Below are 12,061 nucleotides of genomic sequence, written 5' to 3' on the forward strand. Positions count from 1 at the left end.
AGATGTAAGGAAAAGTAATATTTTTGTTGTGCCAAAGTTCCCTTTTTAATGTTGTGACCCAGTGTCTCCAATTGTCCTATTTAGTTATTCTGCCTTAGATTATAACCTTTCCCTCTTAATGTTTGAGATAAAGGTTTTATAGACATTCCTTAATGTTTGACTAGATAAAGGTTTATCCATTTTAGATGTCATTAGAATATCAGTAACTTCCCCCACCATTAGGTTATCCCCATCTAGGTGTCTCCCCCACTATGTCAATGTTCTTGTTATCCTATAAAAAAGCTCCCTGTCCCGATACTCGGAGCTAGACTCTTTGAGAAGATAGTCTCCTCTATCCCTGGGATCAACCATGGATCCATTGGTCCCAGTATTTCTCTCCATTTAATAAACTATTGAATTGGTCTCTAATCTCTGTCTTGCTCAGTTTCTTCGGCATTACATTTTTATTTGATTTAGAGATGCTAAAAAGCTGCTGGACTTCATGTGCTTATACATGCTATATGTATATATAGCTAGCTTTTATGTAGCACTAAGATTTGCAAAATGCTTTACAAATATTATCTCATTTGATCCTTAGAACAACCTTAGGAGTTAAGTGCTATTATTATCTGTGTTTTATAGATGAGGAAACTGAGGCAGAGAGAGTATAAGAGTCACATAGCTATTAAGTGTCTGAGGCTGGAATTAAACTCCTGATTTCAGTTCTAGTTTTCTGTCCACTGTGAGACTTAGTTGCCTACATATAGATTATCATCGTTAGATTATAGTTGATAACATAAATATATGTATACACATCCTTAAATCACCACCATCATCCCTCTCTCTCTACCTCTACCCCCAAGAATTTATATATATATATATATATATATATATATATATATATATATATATATATATATTTGTATCGTTTGAAGAGGTTATAACCTGCTATCTATCAGCTGACAGAAGTTGAAGGAATCAGTGCAGATTTTGGACATGGCTATTTTGCTTGACTATACATGTTGCAGCAGGGGGTTTGTTTTTCTTGCTTTTTCTATGAGAGGAGTATAATAGAGAGAAATAAATTTAATTTAAGAAAACAACAAGGGATTGCAAATTTCTTAGAATAGTCTGTTTCATTGTATTTAGCCTTTGTGTTCTCATTGATTAATGGTAGGTAAGTGGGGCAGAGGAGAGAGCACTGAACCTGAAGTCAGGAAAACTCATCTTCCCCAATTCAACTCTGGACTCAAAACACTCACCAGATTAAAAATCACTTAATCCTCTTTGCCTCAGTTTCCTCATTTGTAAAATGAGCTGGAGAGGGAAATGGTGAACCACTCCAGCATATTTGCCATGAAAATCCCAGATGGGGTTATGAAGAACTGGATATGATTGAACAATGAATTTCCATTTTCTAGCACATGGTAGGTGATTAACAAAAGCTTGTTGAACTATGCAGTTATTTAAAAATTTTTTTTTACAGATACCTTCCATTTCTTACATCATCATAATTATCCTATTATATCCCTTCCCTTCCCGGACAGCCATCCCATATAAGTTTTTTTTTTAAGAGACGAGAAATCAACAGCACAACTGATATGTATAATGTGTGTTCACATCTAAAGTTATGTTATATTTATATTTTCTTCCATTTGTCTGTAATTTTTTTATGATTTATGATTTTTTTCTCTTTTGCTGTAAACATAATATTATGTTCCTTCAGTTACTTTAATCTTTCTTAAAATAGTCTTATTCCCCCTGGCTTTCTTTTCCTCACCTCTGATCTCTCATTTGTTATCCCTTTTTCTTTGGGGTTTTGCTTATTAGTTACTTTTTATTTTCTTTCTTTTTATCTGATCACATAATCTTCCCCTTCCTTTCTTGTTTTCACACACACACACACACACACACACGTGTGTGTGTGTGTGTGTGTGTGTGTATATTTCCCTTTCTTTTTTTCTCCTTCAATTAGGTCTGTTTAATCAATTTTTAACATTTTTTTTTTGCTTCCTTTTCACAAAGGATTTATTGATCCTCTCTGTCTACCCTAGACCCTCATTCTCTGATTGCATTTCACTCCCAGAACATCACCAATTGTAGGTGTCAGAGAGGACACTGCTTCATGGTAGGATTATGCAGCCCACTAATCATCTGTACCCTCCCTCTCCTAGTTACCTTTATTTCCTCATTTTCCTCAAAATCTCCTCATTGAGTTTGTATTCTTCCACTTCCCTAGGTGCAATTGCCCCTGGAATTCCAAATCACTCCCTTCTAATAGGAAGTAGATATTTCGAGCACCAAATTCCCCAGGCCACATCAAATGCAGGGTCTCCATCTCCCTTTACAGACCATTTCTCTTCACCCATAGGAGCATTTACCAACTGAATCCTCTTCAACTCCAAAGCAAGGAGGTTTCTTACCCTCTCTTACCCTTTTCAAACCTTTCCCTTTTCTCCTCACTTCAGCCTCCAAAGGCTCTTCTCTTTCTGAGAGGTCAGAGAGGTCACCTTCCCCCTCATTTCTAGCCCTTGATAGTCCTGACATATCACATATTTCCCTCTCCCCCCTTTGTATACCCTCCCATATTGTGATGTCACACCACAAAAAACATTGATTCACCTTTGGGCAGATTGTTGCCAGATTTTGCTCATAATCCACTCTCTACCTCTCTCTATTACTTCTACCTGATTTCTTCTCATGTAATTTAGAAAGAAGTTTCTTACTCTCTAATATTCTATTTGATAATTTGATAAATTGATTTATTTGAACTTTTGTTTCTTTCTCTTTATCAGGCAAAGAAAATTGCAGTAACCACAGTAAGCCAACTTCTAGATGCCAAAGAAGCTATTTTTGAAAATTCTAGCAGCTTTATGAAGTAAGCATAGTTATAATTTAGAAATAAAATATAATGCATCGTAATTCATTCATTCATTTATTAATGCATTTATTTGTTTATTGACAATATTGGCAATAATATTTGGCAATAATTGGCAACAGGTGGCTTAATTTCTTCCATAGATTTATGAACTCGACTGGAGTAATGATTTTAATTTCTAATTGGTTATCTATTGTGTCCAATTGGCTGCAAATCTATATCCTTATAGAGACAAGCATCGTCATCATAGCTCTGGTGCTTTAGAGATTGTGTAAACTGCTTCTAGTCTAAGTCATAGCCTAGCTTGCCCAACTGGAAGGACCATACTGGAGATGAATCAGCCCATCTTTTTATTCTCTGCTTTGTTGCCATGTCAGCAGCATCACAGATCTAGATCAGGAAGGGACCTCAGAACCCATCTTATCCAAATCATGCATTTTATAGGTATGGATGTTGAAGTCTCTCCCGATGGCTTGCCCAGGGTCACAGAAGTGGTCAACATCAGAGGTGTAGTTTGAACCTGGGTCCCTTGATTCTAAATCCAATCTTTTTTTTTTTTTCTATCATGCTGTGCTACCTCCTGTCCAAGTCACTCACTGCATTGGTGAGTGGTTAGTCTGCAAGGTATTCCCCTCCTTCCATCTCCCTCATCCCAAGCTTCAGGCCTCTATATTGCTATTACATTAAGTCTGTTCAGTAGTTGCAAAGATCCTTAGGTCAGTATGAAAAGGTATGCTCCTTCCCCTATTTCTTCTGGGCAATTGATTAATATGCACATAAGTCAATAGGTTTTATTAGCCCTGAATATTGAGGATCATATAATTTTGGATCTATAGCTAGAAGAGAGACCTTCAAGGTGTATACCAGCTACATAACAGAATACAATTCCATATAGAGGCTATATATAAAATCATAGGATTGTAGATATAGAGCTAGAAGAGAACCTCTAGTCAAAACTACAATGGAATACAGTAGGATATTAGGGACTAAGTGCTCCATAGACAATAAAATTCTAAGAAAAAAATACAAATAATTTATCACAATTCCAAGCAAAGATTCATCAACCACATAATAAGTGTGTTCCTGGCTTAAATATGTGACTTAGCTATACATGTATTTAGATGATACATGACTTCTCTGTAGAGATAATGACCAAACTTTTAGTCACACTGTGCAATCCAATTGACTTTGTTTTCTACTTCAACACAAAAATGTAATGCTCAGAATATTTGGTTTGTGAATATTTTCTTTTTGGCATATATACACAAATATATATGTATGTATGTATATATATAAATATATGTATGTATATGTATAAGTCTATATATCTATCTGGAGTAGTAAATCTCTGAGTCAAAAAAAGCTATGGGCATATGCTCTAGTATATTTCTATGGACTTTAGAGACAAAGTCATATGTATAATTCATGAGGAGATCTAAATAATGTTCTCTTTTCTTTCAATGCAGCCTCACTAAAGAATTGGAGACTTATTCCTCATCTTTGATGAATAAGTCTATAGTCCAGCCCAACATTGCCCTTCAATCTGTTGACCTCCCCACAGAAAATACTTCACAGCCTATAGCTGTTCTTTTTTCTGTTCAAAGAGGTGTGATTTTTTTTTTTTTACCAATATTAACATCATTTATCAAAATGCTTGTCAACAACAGTGATTATTTTTTCTTTTATTAAATTTTCTTTTTTGGGGGTGTGTGTGTGTCAAATTTTCCTTTTCATAGGAACTAATAATATTCTGGATTCAAAACAAATACAAATAGATATAAATAAGACGCTACAACCAGAGGACCAAATGGAGTTGCAGATCCTAATTAATACCACGCAAGGTAGGTCTTTGACTCTTCTATTTTTTAAAATAATGTACCTGAATTAAGTTGAGAACTTAAAGTCTGCTCTCTCTCTTTTTTAAGATAATAGCCTTTTATTTTCAAAATACATGCAAAGATAGTTTTCAGCATTCACCCTTGCATAACCTTGTGTTCCAAATTTTTCTCTCTCCCTTACCCCTCCTCCCTTAGACAGCAAACAATCCAATATATTAAACAAAAAGCAAGTAAACAACAACAAAAAGGTGAAAGTACTATTTTGTGATTCACATTCAGTCCCCATACTCCTTTTTCTGGATGTAGATGACTCTTTCCATCACAAGTCTATTGGAATTGCCCTGAATCACCTCATTGTTGAAAAGAGCCGTGTCCATCAAAATTGATAGTTGTATAATCTTCTTATTGCCATGTGCAATGTTTTCTTGGTTCTACTCACTTCTCTTAGCATCAATTCATATAGTCTCTCCAGGGCTTTCGTTCCTTCCTTTCTTCCTTTCTTCTTACCTTCCTTCCTTCCTTCCTTCCTTCCTTCCTTCCTTCCTTCCTTCCTTCCTTCTTTCCTTCCTTTCTTCTTACCTTCCTTCCTCCCTTCCTTTCAGGCTCACACAGCTAATAAATGTTAAGGGTCTGAGGCTGGATTTGATCTCAAGTTCTCCTGACTCCAGGGCCAGTGCTCTATCTACTGCACCATCTAGCTGCCCTCTGATAATTTTTTATGGAACTATAATATTCCATAACATTCATATACCATAACTTATTTAGCCATACCCTAACTGATGGACATCTACTAATACTAAGTTTTCATTTCCTTGTCCCTACAAAAAGAGCTGCTGCAAACACATTTTGCATATGTGGGTCCTTTTCCCTTTTATATGATCTCTTTGGGATATAGACCCAGTAGAGAAACTGCTGGATCAAAGGGTATGCACACTTTGATAGCCTTTTGAGCATAGTTTCAAATTCCAGAATGCTCTCCAGCTCTCCAGAATGGTCGGACCATTTCACAACTCCACCAACAATTTATTAGTGTCCTAGTTTTCCTACATCCCCTCCAATCTTTATCATTATCAAAAAATCTTGAGATTGATACATTTCTTTGCCCACCAAGTAATTCATGACTGAATATGACCAAGTTCTGAGGTATTTTAGAAATGAAAGTTTTCAAAATCCTGAGGTTCAGGGAAATAATATTTATCATTTTTGCTGACTTTTGAACAATTTTATAAGTAAGGTAAAACAAGAAAAAGAAAAATATAAAGAAACTTAAGCCATAGGATCTACTCTGCCTTCATCTCAAAAAAGAATGACCAATATAGACATAGACAGATAAATGATAGGAAAAGGAAAGAAAAAGGGAAGGAAGAAGAAAGGAAAGAAGGAAGCAAGAAGGAAGGAAGGAGGAAGAGAAGAAGGGAGAAAAGAAAAATGGAGGAAGGGGAAAAGAGAGGAGAAAGGAAGGGAGAGAAGAAATAATGAAGGAAATAAAGAGAAGGGAGAAGGGAGAAAAGACAGAAAGGAGAGAGGTAGAAAGGGAGGAAGGAAGGAGGAAGAAAAGAAAAAGAGGAGGAAGGAAAAAAGGAATGAAGGAAGGAAAGGAGTGACGAAGGAAGGGAGGGAGGAAGGAAAAAAAGGAAAAAAGGGAGAAAAAAGGAGAAAAGGAGGAAGGTTAATAAATAATTAATAAATATTAATAAATATTTAATAAATATTAATACATATTCAGCATTTACTGTGTGCCAGGCATCATGCTATAAATTAGAGATATTGCTAAAAACAAACAAGACAATTTTTATATGTAGGTGTTCTGGAAAGTAGGCAACAGGTGCAGGAGAGAGAGAAAGGAACCTAGCACTTACAGATAAATTTTAAAATTATAGATTTGAAATAAAATAAAAGATCTACAAAATGTTGGTAGGCTAACAGTGACATGACCCTTCATAGATATAGATATCTATTCCTCATAGGTATAGTTACACCTATCATAAAGTAAGCTTTGGACAAACTTATGCAGGCTGCTTTCAATGCTCTTCTACTTTGGAGGGTGCTCTCTTTACTCTGCTATCTGCCCATGCTACTTTATCACCCTGCTAGGGTCCTTATACTTGATGTTCAAGCTTATTGCTGCTTTTAAGCTATTTGTACTTTCCAAAATATCCAAGGGGACATTAATTGACCTGATTAATCTGTTTTGATGTGAAAATGGAAAAGACCTAGAAGAGAATCCTGAATAGCTAGCTGGCAGCTTTCTTCTCCCCCAGGAAATGTGAATTTAACTGTATTTTCCCAAAGATCTCATCCTTTGCCTTTGTTATACAATTCAAAGAAGTATCTCTAATAGTGGAATCTTATGGTAGATAGGGCACAGCTTCATTGCACAGAGGATAGAGCACCAGACCTGGAGTCTCCTGACTCATCTTCCTGAGTTTAAATTTGACTTCAGACATGTACCAGCTGTGTGAGCCTGAACATGTCACTTGATTCTGTTTGCTTGAGCTGGAGAAGGAAATGGCAAACCACTCCACTGTTTTTGCCAAGAAAACCCCAAATGGGGTCACAAAAGTTGGACATGACTGAACAACAAATATGGCAGATGGGAAGATTAGGTAATAATAATAATGCAGGTTGACGAGGAGAGAGAAACTTTGGAACTTTTAAAATTATACTTTGTAAATAGTGCTTTGTTCTGAAGTAGAAAGAACACTGGCTTTGGAGTCATAGTACTAGATTTAGATAATGGTTCTGCTACTTACTGTATGACTTAGGCCAGTCATTTCTTTAGGCTTCTGTTTCCTCATCAGAACTCACTTCTGTAAAATGCATTAAGGATATAAAATGTTCTATACCACTTAGCTCATTTGATTCTCACAACAACTTTTGAGACAGATATTACAGGTAGTAAGTATTCCCATTTTATAGAAGAGGGAACTGAGCCCTTTTTCTTTCATTCTATCTTGTTTTTGTTTTTTTTTTCCTACATCTTGGAGAAGTTAAATGACATGATCATTGTGATTAAGCTAGTATTAGCTTAGTTCCCCCTACATAAGTTCATGTCTCTCTTGATTCATGTGTAGCTAGGTAGATGACTTAGAAGGTTCCTTCTTGTCGTTGCCAGTATGCTGCTGATCTTGTTGATACTATTTTGGTTTCTAAAGGCATTTATAATTCAAAGAACAAAAATCATAGAATTCCAAAAAAAGGAAAAAAGCCATTTAATTAAGCACCTACTTATGTTTCAGATATTTATGTTAAGTGCTTCTTAAATATTGTCTGATTTGATTCTTAAAAACAATCCTGGGGGTCAGGTCCTTTAATTCTCACCTAAAATGATCTTGAGACCTTTTATCATTCTGTTCCTCCATATGGATATGCTTCAGCTTACCCATGCTCTTTCTGAAATGTGATGCCTAAAGTTTAAACCCAGTACTTTGGTAATTGTCTGATCTAAACAGAAAATAGTGGGACTATTATCTTCTTGTTTTAGGGTTGGTTTTTTTTTTTTTTATTTGACATGGAATTATAGGATTCTAGATCCTAAAGAATTGGAAAGAAGGACTTGAGAGATCAATGAGTCTACTACCAACATTTCAAATGTAGAAAATGGAGGCACAGGGTTAAGTTTCTAGCCTAAGGTAACATAGCTAGTCTGAGTCAGGCAGAACATTAACTCAAGTCTTTCTGAATTTCTGTCTAACCCTCTATCCATTATAATATGCTGTCTCTCACTATTGACTCAAATCAAGCTCAGAGTTTGTTAAATTCCTTAGGTTTTTTGGAGGGGAGATATAGGGACAATTGTGATTAAGTGATTTATTGAGGGTCACACAGCTAGTGTCTGAGAGTAGATTTGAAATCAGGTCCTGATGTCTCCAGGGTCAGTACTCTATCCAGTGTCACTTAACTACCTCCCTAGATACTTTAAAAATAAACTTCTATCAACCATACCTTGCCCATCTTGTACATATAACACTGATATTTTTTTAAAAGCCCAAATGTGAATTTATATTTTTCCTGTTGAATTTTATTGTTTAATCAAAAAAAAAAAAGTCTTTTCTCTTTTCTGTCTTCCTTTCCCCTATTCATTGAGAAAGAAAGCAAAACCCCTATAAACATGTATAGTCAACAAAACAAATTCCTCCTTTGAAATTTTACCTTATTAGACTCTGCTCATCAATTTGGATTTATTATAATCGTTTTAACATCAGGCCAAGACAGTTAAATACCATCTGGTTGGCAATCTTATTAGAAATAGTATTAATGCTTGTTTTTGCCAAAATGCTTTCCTCAAAGTTAGTATTCACTGGAAAATGAATGGATGCCCATCAATTGGAGAATGGTTGGGTAAATTGTAGTATATGAATGTTATGGAATATTATTGTTCGGTAAGAAATGACCAGCAGGATGAATACAGAGAGGATTGGAGAGACTTACATGAACTGATGCTGAGTGAAATGAGCAGAACCAGGAGATCATTGTACACTTCAACAACAAACTGTATGAGGATGTATTCTGATAGAAGTGGATTTCTTTGAAAAAGAGAAGATCTAATTCAGTTTCAATTGATCAAGGATGGACAGAAGCAGCTACACCTAGAGAAGGAACACTGGGAAATGAATGGGACTACTTGCATTTTTGTTTTTCTTCCCAGATTATTTTTACCTTCTGAATCCAATTCTTCTTGTGCAACAAGCGAACTGTTTGGTTCTGCACACATATATTGTTTCTAGGATATACTATAACATATTTAACATGTATAAGACTGCTTGCCATCTAGGGGAGTGGAGGGAGGGAAGGGAAAAGTCGGAACAGAAGGAAGGGATAATGCTGTAAAAAATTACCCATGCATATGTTCTGTCAATAAAAAGTTATAATAAAAAAAAAAAGAGGAAAAAAACACAACAACGTTAGTATTTTCAAAGTATTATTAATCTCATTTGACCAATGAAGAATCTCTTAGGAAGGTTCAGTGACTTCTCCAAAATCATAGAACTAGAAAATTTCAGAGCTGGTATTCAAAACTCAGGTTCCTCCCAATGTTTAGCTTAGCTTTAGCTTCTCACTACACAAATGTGGAAAAGAGTGGCTAGTGATAGAATTGTCAATAAAAAAGAAGAAAAAAAAAGGCATTCTATTAAAACATTCTCTTTCTCTCTCTCTGAGGGAATTGAGAGGTTGGGTAAGGTTTCTTGTAGAAGATAGGAGTTTTTTAGTGAGGACTTAAAGAAAGTGTTAGTGTCTAGGAAAGGTCTTTTATTTTTCCTTGTTAACTAATATGTAACTTTGGTCAAATCATATTCAAGTCTTAATTTCTACATCAATAGATGTAGAATCATAATTATCCTAAACCTAATCCTTGAGGATATTATGGGAATAAATGATATTGTATATATCAAAGAACTTTGATGGCAAAGGCAGAAATATGCTGTTAAAAAGTTTTTAAGGATTGCATTAAAGTTTCTGCCCCATTTCACCTGAAAATGATCAGGAATTCATTGTATGAATCAATTTTATGTGAGTAATTTGACTAATAGCAAGTAACAATTTACTAATGACATCCTTCTGTGAGTGCACTGTTGAGTCCAGAATTGGCAATCTGACCACCCAGGACCATTCCAGTTTATTAAAACATTTTGTATTCATGCAGTATCTCAGTGACCACATGAGAATTTGCAAAACTTTTCCACCCTTTTCTTTTTATCTTTTAGAATCTTGCATATCATTATTATTATTATTTACTTTTGTCCATTTCCCATTTTTAGGGTCCACAAGTTTTTGTTTTATTTTTAAAAGTCAGATTATAGAATTACCATAATTACAATTTCTTTTCACATTATTCTTTTGTGAGGAGGAAGCAATGGGGTTTAACTAACTTCCCCAGGGTCACACAATTACTAAGTGTCTGATGCTGGATTTGAATTCAGGGCCAGAACTCTATCTACTGTGCCACAAAGCTGCTACCTTTTGCAGTATTGTCAAACTATTTAATTTACTTTGATATTTCTTATAAGCAGTCAATGATCTAGCCACACAAATGCAACTAATTCTATGGGAAGAAAAAGCTATGCTTTTACTCCTTTTCCTGTATGTTGACATAGTCAATATCTTTTTTTTTTTTTTTTAACTAAAATGATCACATTTGGTATTTGCCATCTCCAGGGCCTTCTGACTCATTTTTGAAGAATGTAATCAGGATGTGCAGGCATGAAGATTCTGAATAATCTGTAAATTATGTGTAAAAAAAAAAACAAATCTGAATAATCTATAAATAAGTTGATGGCATCTTTTATTTCTTTATCCTCCTCTATGTTCATTTCCACATTGATCTCATGAATATTTTAATTTCTTCTTATCTACAGATACCCATAAGAAACTTGGCTTTGTTCTGTATCAAAATAATAAATTTTTCCAGTCAAAATCCTTCACCAGCAGAACAAATTTTAGTCAAAGAATTATTGCAGGCCAAGTTGCTGATGCTAATAATTCAGAGGCAAAGAATGCTTCTGTTGAAATAATCTTTAAACCAAGGGTGAGTTTTCTTGTAAGTCATAATAACTATTTGGAAGGAAAGAAGGGAGGGAGGGAGAGAGGGAAAAATGGAGGAAGGGAGAAAGGAAGGAAGGAAAAGAGGGAAGAAAGAAAGGAAAAGAGGGAAGGAGGGAGGGAAGAAGGGGAAAAAAGGCGGGAAAAGACAGGGAGGGAGGAAGGGAGAGAAAGAAGGAAGAAGACAGACTTTTACAGATGTAGACAAAGCAGTGAAGAGAGAGCACTAGACCTGGATAGAAAAGCAGATGTGAATTCAAATTTAGCCTCAATTCAAATCTAGCTATGTGAGCCTGAGTAAGTCAACATAATCTCTTTGTGACTCAGATTCTTCTCTTGTAAAATGGGGATAATCATACCACCTGTTCAGTCTCTAAGGTTGTTGTGAAGATAAGAAAGGATGATATTTGTAAGTCACTTTGCAAACCCTAAAAGCTCTTTAGCCATTATTAGTATTAAATAAGAGTTATCACCACTATTACTACTAGTGTGGTTCAGTCATTTTAGTCGTGTCCAATTCTTCATGAACTATTTAGAGTTTTCTTGGCAAGGAAACTAGAGCAGTTCACAATTTATTTCTCCAGTTCATGTTACAGAGAGAAAACTGAGACAAACAGGGTTTAGTGACTTACCCAGGATCACACAGCTGGTAGGTATCTGAGGCCCAATTGGACCTCAGGGCTTCCTGACTGCAAGCCTAGCACTCTATTCCCAGTACCACCTAACTGCCCACTATGATTATTATTACTAACTTAGTACCTGGTAAAATCAGAGCAGGCTTCTTGGCCATTTGAGAACGTCTTAAAGGATTGTAATGTTTCAAAAG

At 35.4% G+C, this 12,061-nt stretch overlaps 1 protein-coding gene across 1 annotated transcript in view; it reads left to right on the forward strand.

The window, feature by feature from the left end:
* The window catches only part of ADGRG7 (adhesion G protein-coupled receptor G7), a 68,188-nt gene that overhangs the window by 30,431 nt on the left and 25,696 nt on the right, over positions 1-12,061 (forward strand). The window contains exons 6-9 of the mRNA XM_031961276.1: positions 2,775-2,857; positions 4,324-4,463; positions 4,594-4,698; positions 11,052-11,221. Coding sequence (XP_031817136.1) covers positions 2,775-2,857; positions 4,324-4,463; positions 4,594-4,698; positions 11,052-11,221 — 498 coding nt within the window. The remainder of the gene's footprint in view (positions 1-2,774; positions 2,858-4,323; positions 4,464-4,593; positions 4,699-11,051; positions 11,222-12,061) is intronic.

This window comes from Sarcophilus harrisii, chromosome 3, assembly GCF_902635505.1.
Source record: "Sarcophilus harrisii chromosome 3, mSarHar1.11, whole genome shotgun sequence".
NCBI classification, from domain to species: domain Eukaryota; kingdom Metazoa; phylum Chordata; class Mammalia; order Dasyuromorphia; family Dasyuridae; genus Sarcophilus; species Sarcophilus harrisii.